Source organism: Giraffa tippelskirchi, chromosome 8, assembly GCF_054371585.1.
Source record: "Giraffa tippelskirchi isolate mGirTip1 chromosome 8, T2T-mGirTip1v1.2.pri, whole genome shotgun sequence".
Lineage (NCBI taxonomy): Eukaryota > Metazoa > Chordata > Mammalia > Artiodactyla > Giraffidae > Giraffa > Giraffa tippelskirchi.
In genome coordinates, this window is record NC_137282.1 from 142709318 (window position 1) to 142732253 (window position 22936).

Consider the following 22936-nt stretch of genomic DNA (forward strand, 5'->3'; position numbering starts at 1 on the left):
TTGAACACAGTCATGGTGATCAACAAAGTCAAGCTGAGTATGCTCCAAATCGATGTGACCCACATGAAGAAGACGGTGACCCCAGGGACTAGGGTGGGAGGAGGGGGAACTCAGACAAGGAGGGAGGACCTGATACAGAAGAGGCATTAGAGATGGTGGTGTCTGCAGCAATGTTGTGTTTAGATGAGAAGTGGCTATGCTGATAGAACAGTCTCAGTCACTGGAATAGCAAAAGGTATCAGAACAAAGTGGGTAGAATCAGTTCCATTATGAGTGCTGATGGTAAGTGCAGAGAGGTTTTTTTACAGCAAGTGCCAGAGTATGAAAAAAAAAAAGTTTTGGTCTGGACTAGAACAAGTCTGGTAAACTCTTCCTGTAAAGAGCTGGATGGTAGATTTTTAAGCTATTTGGCCACAGTCTCTGTCATAATTATGCAAAGTAGCTGGAAGGCAGCTATAGATGTAAACGAATAAGTGTGACTGTGTTCCAGCACTTTATTTGGAAAGACAAATAACAGGCAAGATTTGACTTGTGAAGTATCGTTTGCATCCCCTGGATCAATTCCCCCTGGGGTCAGTATTTTGAGATGGCCGCAGTAGTTTCAGAGGCCTGGGTGGGCACAGATTCCACAAGGGTTGCTGAGGCTATGGTAGAATCTGTGGTGGGTGGTCCCAAAGCCTGTGGTGGTTTCATTGGTCGTGACTGTGATGGGCACAGATGCCACCATGGAGGCTGTGATGGTCTCAGTGGGCACTGTGGTAGCTGTGGAGGGCACAGAGGTTTTAGTGGAGACTGCTGTGGTATCAGAGGCTGTGTAGGCAGCTGTCCTGGTCTCAGGGTTGGTGCTCTCAGAAGATGTGGTCCTGATGGTGGAGGCTGTGGTGGACACCGTTGTTGCTGCTGAGGCCAGGTAGTCTCAAAGACTTTGCAGGAGCTGGGTGGATTCAGAGATCAGAGTAGAGGGTGCCAGAACTTTCCCGGTGGTCCAGTGGTTAAGCCTCTAGTGCTTTCAGCACAAGAGGCTGGGGTTCGATCCCTGGTCAGGGAACTAAGATCCCACAGCTTTCCCGCACAGCCCAAAACCAAGTAGAGCAGGTCGTGGGCACAGATGTTACATGGAGGTTGCGGGGCTCTCAGAGACTGGCCGAAGCCAGGAGAGGGGACTCCCCCGAAACAGCCCCCTGCTCGCCTTCTCCCTCGTCAGAGGGGCTTCAGGGCGGTTGGAGGGCATCGGCCAGCGTTTCGCAGGGGGAAGCGAGAGTAGTGAGTCCGCAGCCAGGGACTGTCGCCCTCTGGTGTCGCCCTCCGCCAGACGGTGAGCCGGATTCGGGCTGACGCTGAGCTCTGTTAGGGAGCGAGTTTCGCAGCCGCAGGTCAAGTGGCGCCTCCAGGGAAGGAGGGCTGCGTCCCCGCCTGGGGAACCCGGCGCCCCGGCTGCTCAGGCTTCCCCTCTGCCCTTGCACCCGGAGCCCCCTCCAGCCCTTGGGGTCTTGGGCGCCCCCGGCCAGGGCAGTGCTCTCCTCTCCCCCGGGACTGGGGCCCCAGGAGCAGGGGCGGCGATAAGCCTGTGGGCCGAGAGCCGATTCCCTGGCTTGCCACTTAAGTAATTTTTCCTAACCTGAGCTCCAGAGCTTGTTAAACGACTTGTCCTTAGATTTTCAAGTGATCATTATCCTGGGAGAGACAAGTGGGAAGGGAGACATTCAGGGCTGCGCCCTGGGGCCCATAGTCTCTGTTTGCTTTGGGGAGATGAAGAATCTCCCCCACTCCTCCAAACACGTGCCCTTTGAGCCCCAGTGCTCCATTTTGGTGCCTTGAGGGGGAGGCATTGGTCGGGTTGGCTGTTTTGCTTTATTTTGTTTGAGTTCTTTGATTAGGTTCCGGGCTGGGAAAATTCAGTGTTTAGGGTCTGGAGTTAGGGGGTATCTGCTTTCCTCCCAGGGCGAGTGACCCCCTGTCCTGGCAGCTGTCACATGATCAGTCACCATCTGCCAAGAGTCTGGAAACTCGGCTGCCTCCTCCTTTTTTGCTACAGCACCCTAGCCTTCTCTGGGAACCAGACGTCCCTCTCTGCCTCCAGGCTCTCTCCAGGCACATATGTTGGGGCTCCCTCTGCATCTGGCTTGCCTGCTTTTCAGAACCCACATTACGGATCTGCAGCGGGAGATGCAGAGAGCTCCTCAGGCCTGAGGGCCCTCCCAGCCCGGAGCTGAGTCCTGGCAGATGATCCAGTGACAGGAGGATCCAGACCAGGAGTGGTGTCCGTGATGGCCTTCCAGCCTCCCGCAAAGGGGGTTGCCAAAAAGCTGCCCATGACCCTGCCACTTGATTCTGGACGGAGTCAAGTTTGGAAGGCCTTTGGCAAACTAGAGAGCCTTTCTCTTGCCTTTCTCTCTCACTCTTGCCTTATCCTCTTCTAGCAAGGGTGAGACCCAAGGCTACTTGGATGACGGGCAGATGTTCTGTCGGGACCTACGTCTGGACACAGAATGGTTTTAGAGCAGGGCTGCTGTCTTGACGAGTACTGGACATGGCAGATGTGCATAAATTTGGGCTTAATTCATTGGAGTCTTATTTTATTTTGTGTAGTACTGCCTTGTGATAACTCTTATTGAATTACTTAATTCCTACTTTCCTGTTTTGGTGTCTCAGATGAGAGCAATGTCTTATATTTCTTTGTAATCCTCAACAGAATGTATAATAGGTACTTAGAAATACTTGCTTACTAACCCATTTTCTCCTCATTTTGTCACCATGCAAATGAGCCAAGCATGAATTCAGGCTGGCTTTTCTCGAAATCCAGGAACGAGCCATTTTAGGAGCAATAGAAATTCGGCCTTCTCTTCCTCACCCTCCAAAGAATCCCTGACTTCCAGCCACTCCTGCTCAATGTTCTCTGCAAGGTCACAGCTAAAGCCAGGAACATGTCAGGACTTTCTCCCAACTGATAGTCCAGTAATTATTATGCTTTACTTTATAACTATTTTACACTTTATTATAGAAAGACCAGTGGATAGAAAGAAACTATCTGTCATCAGCTGACTCTCCTTCTGCCCAATCGGTAATAGATGAAAGAGCTTTAATAAATTGGAGAGAAAAACCCAGATGAAATGTCTGTAAGGAGAAAAATCAGAATCTGGGGTGAAGGTGTGAGGAGAGAGGCTAGGGGCAGTAGAGAAGATGGGTGACTCTTACAGGAAAAAGCCAAGACTTTGGGGCTTTAGGGGAAGAGACGGGAAAATAAATGATGAGTAGGGAACACTGTCAAGGAAGGTCTGGGATGGGGATCCATGGAAGAGACTACAGGCCAAACAAATATCCCTCCCTGCATGCCCACCTACAACCTAGCAACATGATGCCCACTAAGACGTTTAGAAAAACTAAGGGATTCAGAAGGAAGAGGGATAAGCCATCTGGGTGGGAGATATCATTCTGTGGGATGATCTTTCCTGGAATTTTTCTGAGAAAGTAGAGGGTGGAGAAGGAAATCCTCTTTTCTTCTCAGATCCTATTTTTTTATTTAATAAAAAAAAAATCAAGGGCCCTGGGAGCTGAGAGACAAACCTGTCCACACACAAACTCTAAGTGAGAGGTGGAAATAATATAGGTTGGTCCTGAAACCCAGAGGCTCTATCTTTTGACTCCCCTTGCCCATAATCCTGACTCGGTCAGGTCTGGAGCATTGCTTTCTTAGGCTTCCCAGCTGTGCTGCCCCTCCCAGGACTCAGAGTCCTATATTGATCTCCACGCCATACATCCATCAAACACCTTTTCATTTTCAGATCATCATCTTCTACAGAGAACACTCGATTGTGTTATTCATTCTTTCTTTTCTATACCCCAAACTCACATCCTTTTTGCTGATCACCTCGCACCTTGACTGGTTTAAATAAGAGCATAGCAGTTGAAGTGTTAGTGTGTTAACTCTCAGTACGTTGCCCTTCTTGGAGTCCAGGAAATAGGAACTGTGGGTCTCACTTGTGGGACTCACAATTGTGGGTCCCTGTTATGGGTCTCACCCAGGAAAGGGATAGGTCATGGAAAATCTGGGGGTGAGCGACTTCTGAATGAGCATCATAGGCCAGGGGTCTGGGATGCGCCCAGAGTCTGTTGCTCCATCAGGTACACTGGGTAGGAATTGGAGCCCCCAACATTCTCTGAGTCATTATTCTCAGTGTTCTGGATCAGTGCACGGCGTGTTCGAGCCAAGTAGGAGGCCTGTGATTGGGAGGAGAAAAGAGAAGTGAGTACCATCTGCCATGCCTTTTGCTTTTATCAACACCCATAACTCAGGGCCTCGATTCCGTTCTCCCTGACCTTGGACTTTTGACTTGCTCCTTTCCCAAGATTCCATTCAAACCCTAATCCTTAATTCCAGTCCCAGATTCAGTATAGAGTTCCAGACTTCATTTCCAGTTTCCTCTTCTGTCCTATTTTCTTTATCCGAATGCTGCCTATTCTCACCCCCCGACTCTGTCTCCAACCCCTACATTTTCCCCGCTTCACAGCTTTTTTTTCTCAGTCACTGCTTGCTTCCCAATTCCACTTTTCATGTCCCATGCATCTATTTTTTTTCCATAGTTTCCACCACCACACTCCCTCTATTATCTTTTCCCACACCATGCCACTTTTTCTTGACTTATCATTCCCTCCAGTTCTGATCCATAACATCATCTCAACTCCCTGTTCCATAGATTCACCCCCACTGGGCATTACTCTCCCTTACCAGGACAATCAGGCCGATGAACACCAGAAGGAGAATCACACTCAACAGGATCACGACCACTATGGCCCATGCGGGGAAGGAATCACTCCCTTCCATTTCTCCCTCATGGACCCCTCCTTGTGACTCATCTTTGTTCTGCTGTGAATGGCTCTTGTTGTCGGGGACTTCTGACACGATCGACCTGGGGGGTGTAAAGGAACCTGTGGGTACATGCCGGGAAGCCTCAGTGTTACTGGTACAAGGAGATTTAGTGCTGATAGATGCGTCTCCTGTGACCTTCACTGGAGGTCTTATGTTCTCTGTGGTTGCTGTGTTTTTTGCTGGATTTTCTGTGAATTTTACTGGAGCTTTTATGGTCTCAGTGACCGATGTGGTCTTTTCTTGATGTCTAGTAGATTTTGCTGAACCTCCTGTGGTCTTATAATGGGTCCATGTGGTCTTTCCTTCATGCTCTGTGGGTGTTTCTGGGGTTCCTGTGGTCTTCTCATGGCCCCCTGTGGTCTTTCCTCCATGTCCTGTGGACTTTACTAGGGTTCCTGTGGTCTTCTCATGGCCTGATGTGATCTTTTCTCCGTGTCCTGTGGGCCCTACAAAGGTTTCAGTGGTCCTCTCGTGGTTTGATGTGGTCTTTCCTTCGTGTCCTGTGGACTTTTCTGAGGCTCCAGTGGTCTTCTCATGGCCCCCTGTGGTCTTTCCTCCATGTCCTGTGGACTTTACTAGGGTTCCTGTGGTCTTCTCATGGCCTGATGTGATCTTTTCTCCGTGTCCTGTGGGCCCTACAAAGGTTTCAGTGGTCCTCTCGTGGTTTGATGTGGTCTTTCCTTCGTGTCCTGTGGACTTTTCTGAGGCTCCAGTGGTCTTCTCATGGCCCCCTGTGGTCTTTCCTTCATGTTCTGTGGACTTTTCTGGGGTTCCTGTGGTCCTCTCATGGTCCCCTGTGGTTGGTTTCTTTTGGTCAGTCAGTTCGCTTGGTTTTTTTGTTGTCTTTTCAGTAGTCTTGTTTGAGGTGGTACTTAGTATTACAGCTTTGGTTGGTTTGCTTGTCACTGTCGATCTGCTTGTTGTGCGCTTAAGACAAGAGGTCTTCTTTCTGTTGGGTACTGGAGTTGTATGTCTTTCCCCATCTGACCCTTTATTTGTATTAGTGGTGTCATTAGATTCAGAAGCACGTTCTTTCCGGGTAATTGGCCCTTTTCCTTGTTTGCTGGGGTTATGTTCAGAAGCAGGAGGAGCAACTTGAGTTGTGGAGCTTTGGGAGTTGTCTGCAGCCTGGTGAACCAGTCTGGAGCGGTGCGTGATAGTGCATTGGTGCTTTGGCTTATGGGTTTCTGTAGATTTCAGGGGGTCTGGAGAGCTGTGTTCTGAGTGAAGAGCAGTGCGGTTAGAGGCGGCAATGGAAACAGGGCCTGGATCCGGAGAGAACAATTGATCAAATGTTGGGGATTCACCAGCTTTTCGGGGTTCTTGAAGTGTGGCAGCACCTGTGAAGGGAGAGAGACAAATAAGAAACTTCCTCCATGCTCTTCCCTGCTTCCCTTCTCACCTCATCTGTAGGGCTCCCTTTGTTATCCCAGATGTGTCTCCCTAGCCAGTCTCTTTGGATTACCCTGCTATCTAATTCCCGTTCTCACCTCCAGTCTCTGGACCTCTGTGGCTGTGCTTTCAGCAGGAATGCTGTCTCTCTCCTCTCCACCTCTGCTCCTCACTCCTCAATTTCAGATTTTCCTAGCTTTATGGCCCTTTTCCTGATCTTTCTCGGCAAATAAGCTCCAACTTCATCTCAGTGCTCAAAAAATTCTTTGTTAGTTACTCTTTCCTGCTACCTTCAATGTGACATGCCAGTTGTTTGTGTGACTGTCAACCTCTACCTCGGCTTCCCAGGTGGCACAGTGGTAAAGAACCCACCTGCCAGTGCAGGAGATGCAAGAGACACGGGTTCAATCCCTGGGTCGGGAAGATCCCCTGGAGGAGGAAATGGCAACCCACTCCAATATTCTTGCCCGGAAAATTCCATGGACAGAGGAGCCTGGTGGGCTACAATCCAGGAGTTGAGTAGAGTTGGACACAACTGAGTGACTGAGCTTACAACCTCTACCCCTGTCCTGTTTATCACATCGTAAGATTTTGAGAGGAATTATTGACTTGTATTTTGCTCTGCAAGTGCTGCGCTAGAGTTTATATACTTATGGAACAGAGTTGTCTTTCCATGGCAGAGCTGAGCAGAAAGGAAATAAATGTCCTAATCTCCTCCATCTTTCTATAAGAGTCCAGCTCCATTCCAGATGTAACTGTGTAAGAGACTAAGTAAGACCTCTAGCAAAACCTCCCACGGTAAGTAGACACCAGTGACTCACGAGAATATAAAAAGAAGGACAGAGCGTGGGTAGAGAAGGGGGCTGTGAAACTGTCATTTTGGTGATGAAGGTTGATCTGTATCCCAGGAAGCAGAAGAGAGGACTCAACCCTTATGGTTCCCCACTGGGTCCCCCTTCTCATATACCTGAAGCCCTCTGAGACAGATGAAGGTGGCCTTTTTGAAAGAAAAAGAGATTTACTTGGGGGTCCTAGGAGGTGTGAACGAGGCAGATGGATTGGCAGGGACTGAATATGTTTAAGGACAGGGTGTGAACCCCGTCAGTGAACAGATATGGGCCTTAATTCCGTGGAAGAACAACCAGTGGAGACAGAGGAGATGTCTCTGATATCTAGCCAGGAGAGTAAGGGCCAGGAGAACACTGAAGAATGAGATAGCATCGTTACATAACTGAGATTTCCAGGCTCTGTTAGCTCAAGGTGGCAACCCGAATCTGGACACACTCCCAATCACAGGAAACCACAATCCACCCACCCACCTGCTGACTGCTTAGAAGGGCTGACGGTTGACGAACTCAGTCCTTGAAAGAAATACGAGTGGACAAGAAGGGGTCAAGAGTGGGAGGGAAGCCCAAGTCCCTTGATGGGATTCGAGGTTGGGGAGAGAGAGGAGGGCTGAACCATCAGGCCCTCACTTCACTGGCTGGAGTCATTCTCCAACTTTCTTGGCAGCAATACTGATCATGTGTGTATATGTGTGTGCTCAGCCGCTCAATTGTGTCCAACTCTTTGCAACCACATTGACTGTAGCTGGCCAGGTTCCTCTGTCCTCAGGATTCTCCGGGCAAGAATACTGAAGTAGGTTACCATGCCCTCTTCCAGGGGATCTTCCTGACCCAGGGATCGAACCTATGTCTCCTGTGGTTCCTACATTGGCAGGAGGGTTCTTTACCACTGAGGCACCAAGGGAAACCCATGGCTATCATTAATTGGGGCCCTTCTTGGGGCCAGGCACTCTGTCAGTTGCCCCATAGCCATTCTTGCTGGGTTGTCTTCTAAGGTAATTGATCTCCCAGCTCCCCACAAGGCATCTCAGAAACTGTCAATGTCCCTGTTTCACAGCAAAGAAACTTGAGTTTCTTGGAGAAATGATGACTTGCATACAATGGTGACTTGGCCATGGCAATGGCCAACCTTTCCGAAACACTTACTGAGAGACAGGCAGGTCTTATGAAGGAGGACATGTATGAACCCATTTACTTTTTACAGCAGCTTTTTGAGTTTGAGAATTTATTATCCTCTCCTTTTTATAGATGAGGAAACAAGGTTAAGAGAGGTTAAGTAATCTCCCCAAGGACACTCAGCAGATAAGAGGTTAAGCCAGAACTGGAACATATTCTGGGCTCCCAGGCCCAGGCTCTTACTGGTGAAGACCACACTCAGTTCAGTTCAGTTCAGTCACTCAGTCATGTCCAACTCTTTGCAACCCCATGGACTGCAGCATGCCAGTCCTCCCTGTCCATCACCAACTCCTGTAGTTTACGCAAACTCATGTCCATTGAGTCGGTGATATAGCCCATAAGTCAGCCCAGTCTCTTGGGGAAGGAAGAACACTGACGTTGGTGGGACCCCTGAAGGATGCTGTTCACATACTTGTTCATTTAATCTTCACCATGAACTTGTGAGGCAAGTATATGATCTTATTATTTTACAGGTGAGAAGAGAGTTCAAAGAGGGTGAGTAGAGACAGGCAAAGACAGGCTTTTCACTACACCCCAGATGCTTTTAAATGTGATAAGGGATGACTAAGTATCCACGGAGTGAAGAAATAGGCAGACAGGCAGTTCAGAACAGCCAATTCCACTAGCCTTAAGGAGTCAGAGGACAGGATGGAGTCCAGGGGCTATCCCTCACTAGGTTTACATCTTCACTCTGGCCATTTAAATGCTCTGAAGGCTCATGTCCTGAACAGTAAATAATGATGTCAACCTATCAGTTTACTGTGAAGACTACAGGAAGTATGGAGCACTGATGATTCTGAAGTGTAGAAGACTCTTTAAAGTGTTTGTTGAATTTGAATTGTAGTCTTTGAAACAATCTCAGACTTTCCTCTATTCTTCTCTTGGTAGTAAGAGAAGCCTGAGCCTGTGGCCTTGCCCTCCAGCCTTCTGCAGCCCCAGATGTCTCTCCTACCTGCCCTGGTTTCTACACCTCTGTGCCTACCTTGACCACACCTCAAAATGGCAGCGCCCCACATTCCTAAGCTGCTTCCTGTTTTATCAACATAGCACTCATCACTTTCTAATGTATAAGAAGTGCAGTTTACTTCCTCCAGTGGCAGGGACTTTTATGTGTTTTATTTATCACTATGTCTTTAGCTTAGAACAATGTCTGGCCCATAGGAGGCATTTCATAAATATTTGTTGAATAGATAAATGAGGGAATTTTTTAAGACTGATGAAAACTTTTCAGAAGCCATGCCAATAGCTTTTTGTTCTGCATATTAAGTAAAAAACAAAAACATAATTGTGACCTCCAAAAGTTGGGAGGCCAAGGGTTAACTTCTGCTGTGTTAAGTAATGGAGCCCTGAGATGAAAAGATGTTGAAAGAATACCTCTCACTCACCAGTTTTGGGATATTGGTTGTTTAACCACAGGAGCCACATAGTCAATAACTAGACCTACATAACTAGATTTTAGAATTCCAGATCTACATCACACAGCTGTGGAACAATTGATTATAAAATCTGGAGCTGAAGCTCAAGGCAACCCATGGTCCTGAGTCTTGAGGCAAATCAGTGACTAAATCTCCAGGTTGAGATGACCGTGTCTTCTGCCCAGTAGATCTACCATTAGCAGCAACTTGCTTTTCCTAGGAAGTTTTCACCATGAGATATTCATTTCACTGACTATAAAAATGATCTGAAGAGAACTGTTTTGGTCACTGAGGTATAGACAGAGAGGAAAACCTGGCTTTAGCACAAGACACTGGAGGTAGTTACTCAGCCTGGATAAATGAATGAAAACAAATCTTACAACATCAAAACTGTGTATACAGTTCCAAAGGTCTGTTACATCTGCTTCTTTCACTAGTTTGAAAAGAACATGGACCTCCTACTAAGTAACTTGTGCCATGGAGTCTCTGTATTTCTGATGTTTCTTGATGTCCCACCCCTCAAAAATGGCTTACTCCATTTGCTTGCTTGTTAAAGTGTCTATATAGTTTAAGCTCAACATGTGACCTAAAACACAGACATAGTAAAAAGATAAAAGAGAAATACACTCAAATATTTGACCGGGCAACTGCGGTTTATTAGAAGAGATTTTCTTTTTCTATTTTTTCCCATTTTCCAGTTTCTAGGATGAGAATATATTATTTTTGTCATAGAAATTAAATCAAATGACACTTACTGTAGGAAAATGTCTTTTTTAGATTCTCCCCAGGACCTCAGCCCCGTCTGTGCTTTCTGCAGTGATGATTTAATCTAGATTCTGCACCTGTGGTTCTGTGGTTGCATGATGCAGACTCTGGGGTTCTAGGATCTAATTATCTGCGTCTGAGTATTGATTGGTCCTGTGGGTAGACAGGGCGTACCCCAGAGCTGCGGGCTAAAGGTCTTCATCCACTCCTCTTGACACTCTTCCCTCCCCACCCCGGCTTCACTCTCTGCTGGACACAGTCATGTCCTGGCCCTGACTCACACTCCACTTCCACCCTGACTCCCTCCCAACCTCACCCTAGCTTCAAGCCCTCCCCACCCATCACCTCCTTGTTCCACTCTGCAGGATCCGAGCACCCAGGGGCCCTTCCTTCCCCACCATCCCCTCGGTCCCAGCCAGCCAAGCTCTAGCGTGGCCCTCTCCCAGACCACACCCACAGAGCCCCGCGTCCTGCTCCAGAATTCAGATTTTAAGTGTGCCCTGCGCCTGTCCTGTGCCCTAGAGCAGGGGTCCCCAACCTCCGGGATCTAAAGCCTGATGATCTGAGGTGGAGCTGATGTAATAATAATAGAAATGAAGTGCATAATAAATGTAATGCACTTGAATCATCCCCAAACCATCCCCCCTCACCATCCGGTCTGTGGAAAAATTTTCTTCCAAGAAACTGGTCCCTGGTGCCAAAGAAGTTGGGGACCGCTGCCCTAGGTTAAATCTCCCTCAGAAGTGAATGTAAGAAAAATAAGTGAATGTGTGCAGAGCTGATTTGAAACTCATTCCCTCCTGCCTCTACTGGATCCTCTCCCTGGGCAGAAGCGTGACGGAGGGCTGGAGAGCGGCAGGTAGGACAGTCAGCCTAAAGGGAAGGGGAAGAGAAGGGGGGTGAGGCCGGGGCTGGAGAGCGGCAGGTAGGACAGTCAGCCTAAAGGGAAGGGGAAGAGAAGGGGGTTGAGGCCGGGGTGGTGGCTCAGGGCGGCTCAGGTGCCTCTGAGGTGGGGGGGAAGGGCCTCCAATCATGGCACTGCTGAGACCTGGTGGAGACACAGAGAGATTCCTCGGCCCCTGCTCCTACTGTCCACCATCAGCCCCGTCACCTGCCCCAAGCCCCTCCAGCCTCAACGTGATCCTGAGCTCAGGAAAGGAGAAACGTCACCTTCGGTCAAACACTATTGGAAGGAAAAACTGCTGCCTCCCCTGCCCCATAGTGTCCATACTCAGGCCTTTCTGGGCCCTGGTTTGGGATCATCAAGGCTATTACCATGAATGACTCTATGCAGTATGTAGAGAGTCCTCTGAACCTATTTCTGCCAAGTGTCTACCTTGTAAAGACCCTCCTCTGAATTGCCCAGGCCCCTCTAAACCGCCCCTGTGTTTGGGCATCTCTGCTCCCCAGTTTCGGTCGCAGAACTCTCTCTTAATTAAGTGAACTAATTTTGCAATTTCACTTTACCTGGTGAGGTCTATTTGGCGTGTCAAACTTTTCTTTTTAATTTTTATTGGAATATAGTTGATTTACAATGTATTAGTTTCAGGTGTGCAGCAAAGTGAATCAGATATATCTCCACTCTTCTATTTTTTTTAGATTCTTTTCCCATACCGGCCATCGTCAAACTTTTCTATATTCACTTTCTTCCCAAAGCCTTGGGATGTTTCCCAACTGTAAAATGGGGATAAAACCACACACACCTTATCGAGTTGTTGTGAGGATTAAGTAAGTAAATGTAGATGAAATGCCTAGAATGACACTTGGTGTGTAGTATCCAGTTGGCCAGGTGCATCCTCCCATTTTACAGAAGCCCAGACTAAGTACCTGGGCCAGAGCCAGGGCTGGAACGCAGGTCAGTGCAGAACAGGGAAAGAAATGCTCTTTTTGCACCCTGAGGACAGTGGCGGGAATGGCGTGGCCCGCCTGTCTCTGTGATTTTAGACAAGCATTTTACCTCTCTGAGTCTCACTTTCCTCACTATAAAATGGGATATCATTAATCACCTCAGGGGATTTGAGGACATGAAATGAGATGAAGTACTTTGAACACCTGTGAGTTCGTTGCACAGAGCAGATGCTCAGGGAGTGTCAGATCCCCACTGCTGCCCGCCCAGGACTGCCAGCAGCCAGTGTCTTCATCCAGACGGGAAGAAGCCCCCCTCTGGTGTCTGCAGCCTTGCAGGCCACGTTTTAGCAGAGCTAAGCAGAGCATAGGCTGTGTTTCGTCTCCAGCATGCCCCTCAGCTGGCGAATTTGAGCAGTGTACACCCTAGACAACCGCATGCAGCAGCTCGGAACCCACCCCTCTTCCCACCACATATTCACTCGCTGTTCCTTTCTGTGATTGGTCAACCATATGCATGCTGAGAAACAACTCCTCTCTGTTTTCTATGCCCCTGTGTGATGGTGACCCCTCGCCTCTGAGGGCATCTTACCTGCCTCCCGAGAGGTGAGAAGGAAGAGGAAGAAGCACTGGAGGCCAAAGACGGAACAGATGCAGTGGGCTGGCTGGGCCATGTCGGAGCTGGATGGCTGCTTGAGGCCGTGGGTTGGGGTCCCCTCAGCTTATATGGGCCCAGCTTTGACGTCACGGGGGCTGGGGCTCCTCAGGCCGAAATCTTAAACAAATGGAACCGCCCCGCCTCACAGGGGTGCCCTGATAACGGGAGACCACAGCGGCTTCGTCATGGAGAAGGGAACATGGGTGTCTACCCAAGGGGTGGGATCTGGGGGCAGGGAAAGGCAACTGGGAGGGACCGACTCCTGCCTCAGCCCCAGCAGAGGTTGCGGGGGTTGGGTGGGTGGCGCCCGGGGTTCTGGGCTGGTGGGGAGCAGATAGTGGCTTCTAGAAGGACTGAGATCTGGCTGGGGTGGGATGGGGAAGGAGACGGTTGGATGCCTGGGTTCTGGGAAGAGATTCAAATTCTGATTCTTCTTCAGCTGCACCCTCCCCTTCCCACTTCTCTTACGTATGTCAGCCCAGCTCTCCACACCCCTTACTCACACATGGTGGCTCTTTTTGCCCTGGGTGGAGCTGCCCATGAGTATGAGGTGAAAGAGCAGAGACAGGGGAAAGCCCTCCAGTGGCCGGCTCCTGCAAAGACAGGTGCTTCCAGGTGTCCAGAGATGACACACCAAGAAGTGGGGACAGTGGGGACGGAGACAAGGCAGACACGGAACCCCAGGGACTGACATATCCCTCAGCAGGTGTGGTGGCCGGTCCAGGCCACCCAGAGGCAATGAAGCCAGGGTCTTTGGCAGAGATGCTCAGCAGACAGGGGCCCTGCCTTCATTCCCTGGCTCCCTCCTCTCCCACCTCAGCCCAGCCAACAGCAGGCCCGCCGCTGTCTCTGCCCACAAGCCCCCATTCACCCCTAAACAGAAATGCAGACGTCTCATGTCTAGGAGCTCCCTGGAGTCTCCCCTATGTCCTGATTCCCTGCCTGAAGCAAACGTTAACTCAGAGGTTGTTAAAGTTCATACACTGCGCTCCCAGGAGACAGTGCCTGGGGCTGGCGTAGGGGGAGGACAGGCTCCCTGGGATTCTAAGGAGAGAGGAAGCTGTGAGTCTGGGTGTCTTAGGTCACCGCTCCTATGGCTCACTTAATTTGTTCATGGTGGGTCTCCTCTACTGGGGAGTCAGCAGCCTGCCGGCGAGGTCTTTGCCATGATCGCTGCTGCAGCCCTAGCACCAGGGCCAGGACCTGGCACATGGGACGCAGTTAATCGTGTTGACTCGACTGAATGGAGTGCAAGCCAGGGCTGGCTCCTACTTCTAGGGGCGAGTGGAGCAGGCAGAGCGGGTAGAGGGGGCTGGACCCGGAGGGCAGGGCGCCAGGTCTCTGGGGCCGCGGGGCTCATGGGAGGACTAGAGGGCCGAACTTGTGAATCCATCTCAGCACTTGGCATGATTGGTCCCTAGGACCTAGGCAGGGCTGGAATGGAAGGGAAGAGGAGAGGCCAGCTGCTCATTAACACAATTAATGGGAGAGTAATTAGGCTCCATGGAGTGAGACCAAAGCCTGACTGCTCAGAACTGGGCAGCCTGCCTCCCAGGCAATGCGTCCTGTAGGGTGGGGAGACTGAGGCAGAGGTAGACCTCCTCTGCCTCTCCATCTGGACCCGGGAGGGACTGAAAATCCCCCTTTCCACTAATCTGCCCCACCCCCATGCTTTTCTCCAGGGACCCAGGCTTCCAGGAGAGTGGTTCTCAACAAGGAGGGGGCAACTTTGCCCCTGGGCACATGTGGCAATGTCTAGAGACAACCTTGTCCCACCTTGGAGGGGGTTGTTCCTGGCATCCAGTGGGTAGAGGCCAGAGGGACTGCTGGCCATCCTACAAGGCACAAGATAGCCCCACAGCAAAGAACTCTCCAGCTCACATCAGTGGTGCTCAGGTTGAGACTCTTTGCCTTCGCTGTGTAAATAAACACCCCCCCATTCTCTTTTAGCCACAACGACCCCCAGAGGACACACACATCAGAAGTGGAGGAACCTAGAGGTATGTGCAGGCTGCTGATGTCAGAAGAAGCTGTTGTGTCTGAGCTATAATAGGTTGTGTGTGCATGAGGGCTGTCATGTCCGACTCTTTTGCGACCCCATGGGCTGCAACCCACCACTATCTTTCGTGCATGGGATTCTGCAGGCAAGAATACTGCAGTGGGTTGCCATTTCCTCCTCCAGGGGATATTCCTGACCCAGGGATCAAACCCGTGTCTTTTGCATCTCCTGCGTTGGCAGGAGATTCTATACCACTGCACGACCTGGGCTGAGAGGGTCACAAAACAACCCTACCAGCTACTGATGTCTGAGCAGTTCTAGGTACAGAGAGACATGCTGAGCACCTTACCTTGTTGTAACCTATGAGGCTAGCAATGTCAGCCTCATTTTACAGCTTGAGAATGAACAAGCTCGGTTCAAGGAAGTGATTTACATGCCCAAGGTCACACATCTGGCAAGAGGCAGAGTCCAGACCTGGCCGGTGCCTGTCCGACAGGCCCACACACTTGGAAAAATACACAATGCCTGGGAGACCAGGGGAGCGCTACTGTTTTATTTAGCAAGAGTTGTGTCCACCACCCACCTGGAGTGGTCTAAGCAGGGGGCGTCACAGAACAGGGTTCCTCACCTGTACTGAGGTGAGAGAATTGAAGGTCTCAAGAGGGTCAGGAGCCAGCCCAAGGGGGCTCCTTATAGAAAGGGGGACCCCATCCTGTTCCCCAGGGGTCTCAAGCAAAGTGTCCTCAGCTAAGTTCTCTGATAGTTGGGGAAGAGGATGGGAACAGGAAGAAAGGGTGAGGAGAGGAGGTTCCAACTGCCCAGATTGGGATTCCATGAAGGCTGGAAGACCCCTGGAGACCATGGTGCCCTGGTCCTTCCTTCTACAGATGAGAAAACTGCATCAGAGTCTTGAGTGACTTGAGTGAGTCTGCTCAGGGAAGGAAGGAGGAAGGCCATCGGGAGAGGGGCATAGGCGATCACGGCTGTGCCCCTTCACTTGACAGAGTAGTGCTGGCTGGTGGCCTCGTGATGGCAGCCATAAGGGGTCACAGAGCCACAACCACACCCCATATTCACCTCCTTCCGGAACTCGCAGGCCTGTGAGATGAGGGATGGATAGGAAGGTTAACTAAGCTGCCCAGCCCTCAGCTCTCCTCATGGACTGCGGCCTCCCTCAACAACTCAGGTTCTCAGAGCTCCTCTTTCTGCAAAAACAGTAATGATAATGAACCAGACTAATTTGCTGAGCACTTACTATGTGCGAAGCACCTAAGCGATTTACATGTGTAAGCTCACTTTACCCTCCAACAGCCCTTTGAGATGGATACTACCAATATCAGTGTCATTTTATCCAGGACTCAATTACCTCATCGTAGAATAAGAGACAATAATATTGCTTGTATCACAGGGCTGCTGTGAACTAAAATATGTGCAATACCTGGCACAGAATAAGTGCTATTTAAGTGTCAGTTATTACTTGTTGAGTAACATGGAACACAGAGAGGCTGAGTAACTTGCATGAGGTCACATAGCTGTAATGACAGAGCCAGGATTCAAAACCCAAGTTATAATGTAATTCCATGAAGTTGACTCTACACTGCCTAGAGCTGAATGTAGTGCCTCCATGGGCTGGTCAGCCTGCAGCATTCCCCTGCCTCTCTTTCAGTGGCCCCAACCCCCCATTCCTGCTGAATCGATGTTTCCTCTCAGACTGTGGTCCCTTTTCCCCCTCATCTCTCCCTAAGTGTGGTAAGCTGTCATTTTCCTCTGAAGCCTCTGTCCTTCTGGGGCACCAGGGCCAGCCCCACTGGCCTCAGGGACCCACACATTTGGACCACAGCTTCACTCACCTTTTTGATACCATACAGTAGGCTGACAATTGCTGCCACCAAAGAGAGAGTGATCAACACGATGGCCCAGTCGGGGACAGAGCCCTTCTCCTGTGGCTTCGGGCCTGAGGACCAGAGGGGGACAGTGACCAAGGCAGGTGGGACCTCCACCCCCCGACTCCCCACTGCCTTCTGTAACTATGCATCTTTCCTTCTGTGACTCTGAGACCACGTTGCTCGGTGGAGTTCTGTCTTGTCATCTTGGGAACAGAATTTCAGTGGAGGGGGTTTTAAAGGGCATCACTCCAAACCTCACTCACTTCTTCTCTAACACCTGTGGACGTGTCTGTCAGTCTCTAAAGTCCTCACTGACATCCATGCCTCTCCCTGTCTTTCTTTATCTTCCTCCATATCCCAGGCGGTTGTTGTACCTCTCTCATCTGCAATGCCTCTGCACTCTGACAGTTCCCTGGTAGGTCCCTCATCTTATTCAGAGGCTGCTCCCTCTGCCCTCCTCACCACCCCCCGCCCCGACTCTGATCTTTAAGGGGAGCCAGAGCTGATTCTCTTGTTTTCCCTGTACTAATTTCCTGCCCTCAGACTGCCTGCTAGGGAGACTTGGATTGAACGGGAGGGAGGAGGGAGACAGAGGGAGAAGGAGGACAGGATCTTGGGAGGGGATACTTGTTGCCCTGCAAAGACAGGGTGGGCCACGAGGAATAAACTCGAAAACCTTTTGAGGAAGCGATCAGGTAACAGCCATCCAGCTTCTGGTCTGACCAGAGGCTTGAGGAGCACTGAAACCCTTTGAAGAACTGGAGACGTTCTTAGGTGTGCTCAAAACACAGTAGAAAGCAGGCCTTAAGCTTGTCCCTACAACGGCAACCCACTCCAGTGTTCTTGCCTGGAGAATTCCATGGACAGAAGAGCCTGGTGGGCTACAGTCTATGAGGTCGCAAAGAGTCTGACACGACTGAGCGATGAACACTTTCACACCTTCGCACTCCTCTCCAGGAGCTGGGGTGCCTGCCAGTCAGTGACCCAATGCAAACAAGAGCGCCTTACTGGTCAGGACGCTGAGCCCAGAGGAGGCGGTGGCCACTCCAGCTGCGGAATAGGAGGTGGCTGCGGAACCGCCTGAGACAGCCACACCTGGTGTGGAAGCCCCAGGCATGGGTAAAGCAGTTCCAAGGGCTGTTGTTGGGGAGACAGATCCTAGAAGGGCAGAGGGGAAAACAGGTGGAGATCTGAGTGAGAAAAGAAGCATCAATTCCATCCAGTGCCATCTCAATTGAAATCCTGGCAAGTGTTTTGTAAATGAAAAGAAACGGACTGAGAAAAGCTAAGACAGTCTTAAAAAAAAAAAGTGGAAGGCTTATACTACCAGACCTTAAGACTGGCTGCAAACCTGCAGACATTAAGGACTGTGGCCCTGGAGTAAGAATAGACAGAAGAGAGCCCAGAAATAGACTTGGTCACTTTACTTTCAATAAAGGGACTCACACATTTCAATGGTGGGGAGAGAGGGAGAGTCTTTGAAATGAATGGTTCCAGGGCAACTGGTTATCTGTAAGAGGAGAAAAGGGATCTTGACCCCTACCTCACTCCATACACAGAAATTAATCTGAGATATGTCATAGGTTTAAATTTGAAAGCTAAGATTCTTAGATTCAAAGATTCTAAATTTGAAAGTAAAGCTTCTGGAAGAACGCATCGGAGAATATTTTCATGACCTTGAAGTAGGCAAAAAAAATGTCTTAGGTGGGATATAAAAACACTAACTACAAGAGAAAAAGTTGATAAGTTGAAAAGCAGAAGGGGGGCCTTTGTATAGCCACCAAAGCCAGGACTGCTTCAGTGAGGTTCTGGGAGCTAACGATTTTTTCGTGGCTGAGCAGAGGAAGCCCCCACCCAGAGCTGCAGGCAAAACCAAAGAGCTCTTCAGAGATGGACTGAGCAACAGAAGTGTCACCTGGCAACGCTGATGCTGCTCCTGATGGGCTCCCAGAAATGGTCGGAGTTAAAGTCTGAGGATTACAGGGCAAAGCCCCACGTGTTGAAGAAACTGTAGAGAAACTCACAGAGACAGTGGGGAGACCAGCAGAGGTATCCCCAGAGACAGTAGAGAGGCCAGCAGAGACAGTAGGGAGACCTGCAGAGACAGTAGAGAGACCAGCAGAGACATCCCCAGAGACAGTGGGGAGACCAGCAGAGATATCCCCAGAGACAATGGGGAGACCAGCAGAGACAGTAGGGAGACCTGCAGAGACATCCCCAGAGACGGTGGGGAGACCTGCAGAGATAGTAGGGAGACCAGCAGAGACAGTAGGAAGACCTGCAGAGACAGTAGGGAGACCAGCAGAGACATCCCCAGAGACAGTGGGGAGACCTGCAGAGACAGTGGGGAGACCAGCAGAGACAGTAGGGAGACCTGCAGAGACATCCCCAGAGACGGTAGGGAGCGATGGTGGGGAGACCAGCAGAGACGGTGAGGAGACCTCCAGAGTTAGCTGTCCCCGATGGGATCAGCTGAGCTGCTGGCAGAAGAAAGATGAGAAGATGGAGTTAGAAGAGCTGGCCCTCTCCCTGGATCCCGAATCCACATCTTGCCCCCTCCACCCTCCATGCTCACCGTAGCCAGCCAAGGCCTGCAGGCCCAGGAGCAGCACCAGTGCGGTAGCCATGATGCCCGCTGAGATGTGCTTCCAGGACCATCTCCCTGGCTCTTTAAAGGCTTTAAGGCCCTATTAGAAGGCTCAGGAGAGCCAGGTGTGCCAGGGCCTCCATCAACACCAGGATCTTCATTCCCAAGGAGAGGCCACCCAGCTGTCCCCAGGGGATTAACCTGTCCCAGCCTGATCCCAGGCAGCACTGGGTGAGGGGGAGAGTGAGTAAGAGCCTGAGGATTCTCCTTCCAGGCTCTCAGACTCTTTCCGGGTTCGGGATCTAACCCCCAGGTCAGAGTCAGTCCCCAGTCCGGACCTTCTCTGAAGGGGAAAGATCCAGGTCTCCTATCCCAAGGTCTTCGTGCTCCTAGAAATATGACCATGGCGGGGTGAGGTATGTGAGTCCCTCGGGGATGCAGCAGGTGGAGAATGACTGACAAAGCCCGGAGACCTCATCTGACTCTTAGGAGAGTCCAGGGCAGGGCAGGAGGGTGAACACCTGAACCAGCCCTCCTTCACAGTGGCTGCAGCCCACAGAACTTTCCGTTCCTTTGGTGGAGAAGGGGTAATGAGAGGAGAGGGGCACTAGGCAAGACAATCATCTGTTCAGGTGCGGTGGGATGAGCAAGTTCCGAACCTAGCTCTGAATCCACTGCGCTGGAATCTACCACTCTCGGGCGAGTCATGTGACCTATCAAAGTCTTCACCCCTAAAACTGGGGTAAGGCAGTACCTACTTCAGAGGGCCATAATAAGCATTAAAGGAAATAGTGTTTCTAAGGTGCCCAGCACACAGCAGCCTCATTTATGATGACATGGAAGGAGGAGCGCCTGCTGGGAAAGACAGAGGCACGCTCCCACTCTCCTCTTAGGAGGACTCAGATACCCCAAAGCACCTCTCCGTGTTCCCTCTTCCTCCCCGCTGCTCCTGCCTCCCATGTCTGCTGACCCTTTTGTCCATGAATTCCTCCCACTCTGGGCTTCCTGCTGTTCAGTACACATCTGAGAGCCCCTGGGTTGCTCGTTATTTACATTTATGGTATAGACAGTGTCTCCTCCATTTCTCCATCTTACTGCTTTTGGTCCTGCTTTTGGCTTTTCTCCCTGACTCTGCCCTGTACCCTCTCTGTCTCCATCCCTCTGCTCAGGGGCCCACTGGTTTTGGCAGGAAGGGAGAGAAGACCCATAGGGAGGCAACTAAGATGATAAAAGGGCATATATCCTTGTGTATTCTAGAGGGTTTATGTGACTAGTTTGTCAATCTGTTGAGCTTATCCCTGTGTCTGGCATAATGACAGCCTGGTCTATCTCTAATCTCTCTGCTACTGACTTACTATGTGACCTTAATAAGTCATACTCCAGTACTCTTGCCTGGAAAATCCCATGGATGGAGGAGCCTGGTGGGCTGCAGTCCATGGGGTCGCTAGGAGTCGGACACGACTGAAGCGACTTAGCAGCAGCAGCAGCAGCAGCACCCTCTCTGAGTCTTAGTTTCCTATTTTTTAAAGAAAGAGGGTAGGGACTTCCCTGGTGGTCCAGAGGCTAAGACCACGCTCCCAATGCAGGGGGCCTGGAGTTTGATCCCTAGTCAGGGAACTAGATCCCACATGCCGCAACTAAGACCCGGTGCAGTCAAATAAAATAAATAAGAAAGAAAGAAAGAAGGTAAACTAGACAGGTTCCAAACTCCCTCTACATCGTCCTTGTGTTGGCCATTCTGAGTGATTTGGGAAAGGGCTTTGGCTGGGAGGATGAAGGGATTTCTTTTGCGTGAGTGCACAAAGCAGGATGTGGGGGGATATTTGATGAAATTGCGTCTCTGCCCAAGTATCCAGGATACGTTAGAGAGACTAAAACAAAATATTCGAAAATGAAAGTTCCCCCTCACCCAGAAAGTCACTGCAGCTGAGGGAGCAGGACACGGGTTTGGGAAGGACTCGGTGTAATCTACCCCTCCCTTTCGGGCCCACATTCCTGAGCCCTTGGGTGGCATGGCTGATAGAAATTAATCGCAGTTAATAATTAATCCCTAAAGAGCAATGAGAGGCCCAGGCGTGGGTGGGGCCCAGACACCAGCACAAAGTGACGCCTTCCCAACTTCCCTCCGTGGGGCACCCACTCCCTCTCAAGTTTTGAGACAAGGGGGAGAAGTGGGACATGGGATTGAGGAACAGCCCAGTGAATGGCCCTCTCCTGGGTCCTCAGAGCCTTATTGAGAGAACTGGAAAATCCAGTTGCCCAGCCCCACTCCCATCGCCCCACACGCACCATTGCTCGGGACTGAGTGGGGAGCAGGAAGGCAGGCCCGGTGAGGAGAGGCCAGCGGGCCTTCAGACATCTCTTCCGTCCATCTGAGAAGCGAGAGGGGTAGAGCCGCAATGGGGGCTGGGCTGCCCCTCGTCCTCCTTCTGACCCTCGTTGGCAGCTCACAGGGGACAGGTGAGTCTGGAGGGCTACACACCTGGTCCCCAAGACAAGAAGAGGCTGAGAGGGGGGTGAGAGAGAGAAGGAGACACCATAGTCCTGAGGTCCTGAGGGCTCAGGGCTAAACTGCAGCAAGAGGGTCTGGAAGGGCATCGTATGGAAGGAACAAAAGACCTCGGGTTGGGGTGGGGCAGGAGGGGCGCCCGAACCCCTGAGGGAGCCTATTCCTGGCAGCTGGGTCCTCAGCTGTGCATCTGGATCCCTAGGGCCGGGAATGACTTTGCAACTGAAGTTGAAGAACTCCCTTCTGGCAAATTCCTCCTGCAATTCCAGCTTCGTGGACTTCCTCCAGAAGGTAGTCCTTTGGGAGGGAAACAGAGGGGGCTGTGTGAACTTGGAGTGCGTTCCTGAGTCGGTCTGGGCGGCTGGCCACCCCCAGGTGTGAGTGAGAGCCATCTTACACCTCGCCCTCTGGCCCTTTGTCTCCCTCAGTTCTGCCTCCTCCTCCACCTCCCCTTGGGGACCAACGTCACCCTGCATCAAGCAGGGTCCACACACCACGTCACCTGCAGAGTCTGAGAGCAGTCGAAGGCCTGTGCCCTTCTCGGCTAGGGCATCCGGTCCCCGGGGAGCAGGCACCATGCCTCAACCCTGTCTTCCAGCAGGCCCTCACCCTGCTAAGTGGCAGTAAATATGCTGAATTCAGTGACCTGACTTTGTGGGTTCATGAGTGGAGGGGCTGGCAGGAAAAGGGAACTGGATACTCAAGTCTCTGACTCTCCCTTGTTAAGCAGAGGGTTTCCCCAGTGGACATGCTCTCTCCTAATACCATGCCAAAGGCCTACTTGGGGACACACACATACACACACACACACACACACACACACACACACACACACACACACTTCAACTTGAGTTCCTCAGAGTGCCTGGGAATAAAGGAAAGGAACCTTTACTGAATTCCTGCTTTGTTCCAGGCAAGAGGCTTTCCCATGTCAATGCTTGCAGCAGGTTCCCCTGTAGCATAATAGATCTCATTATCCCATTTTACAGATG

The 22936-nt window shown here is 50.8% G+C and overlaps 2 protein-coding genes across 3 annotated transcripts; one reads left to right on the top strand and one right to left on the bottom strand.

Moving 5' to 3' along the window:
- Nucleotides 1-4074: 4074 nt before the first annotated feature.
- MUCL3 (mucin like 3) lies at nt 4075-12979 on the bottom strand. Its single transcript, XM_081524274.1, has 4 exons — nt 12898-12979; nt 5507-6207; nt 4727-5248; nt 4075-4218 (listed from the first exon to the last, which is right to left on the bottom strand). The coding sequence occupies exons 1-4, from the start codon at nt 12977-12979 to the stop codon at nt 4075-4077; spliced, it is 1449 nt and encodes a 482-aa protein (XP_081380400.1).
- Nucleotides 4182-22592, top strand: SFTA2 (surfactant associated 2). Of its 2 annotated transcripts, XM_081518229.1 has the most exons (6): nt 4187-4243; nt 11142-11319; nt 14914-14963; nt 21662-21895; nt 22147-22235; nt 22373-22592. In XM_081518229.1, the coding sequence occupies exons 4-6, from the start codon at nt 21835-21837 to the stop codon at nt 22457-22459; spliced, it is 237 nt and encodes a 78-aa protein (XP_081374355.1). In that variant the 5' UTR covers nt 4187-4243; nt 11142-11319; nt 14914-14963; nt 21662-21834; the 3' UTR covers nt 22460-22592. The 2 variants fall into 2 exon arrangements, with proteins under 2 accessions (XP_081374353.1, XP_081374355.1); XM_081518227.1 differs by lacking the exon at nt 11142-11319 and having other exon boundaries at nt 4182-4243.
- The last annotated feature ends 344 nt before the right edge of the window (nt 22593-22936 follow it).

Excerpts from the sequence above, each read along its gene's own strand:
- SFTA2 (XM_081518227.1), top strand. The coding sequence starts at position 21,835 with ATGGGGGCTGGGCTGCCCCTCGTCCTCCTTCTGACCCTCGTTGGCAGC. Across the intron at positions 21,896-22,146 it reads TGGCAGCTCACAGGGGACAG|GGCCGGGAATGACTTTGCAA; the intron begins GTGAGTCTGGAG and ends CTGGATCCCTAG. Across the intron at positions 22,236-22,372 it reads TCGTGGACTTCCTCCAGAAG|TTCTGCCTCCTCCTCCACCT; the intron begins GTAGTCCTTTGG and ends TGTCTCCCTCAG.
- MUCL3 (XM_081524274.1), bottom strand. The coding sequence starts at position 12,979 with ATGGCCCAGCCAGCCCACTGCATCTGTTCCGTCTTTGGCCTCCAGTGC. Across the intron at positions 5,249-5,506 it reads AGAGGACCACTGAAACCTTT|TCCACAGGACATGGAGGAAA; the intron begins GTAGGGCCCACA and ends ACCCTAGTAAAG. Across the intron at positions 4,219-4,726 it reads TCATCGGCCTGATTGTCCTG|GCCTCCTACTTGGCTCGAAC; the intron begins GTAAGGGAGAGT and ends TCCCAATCACAG.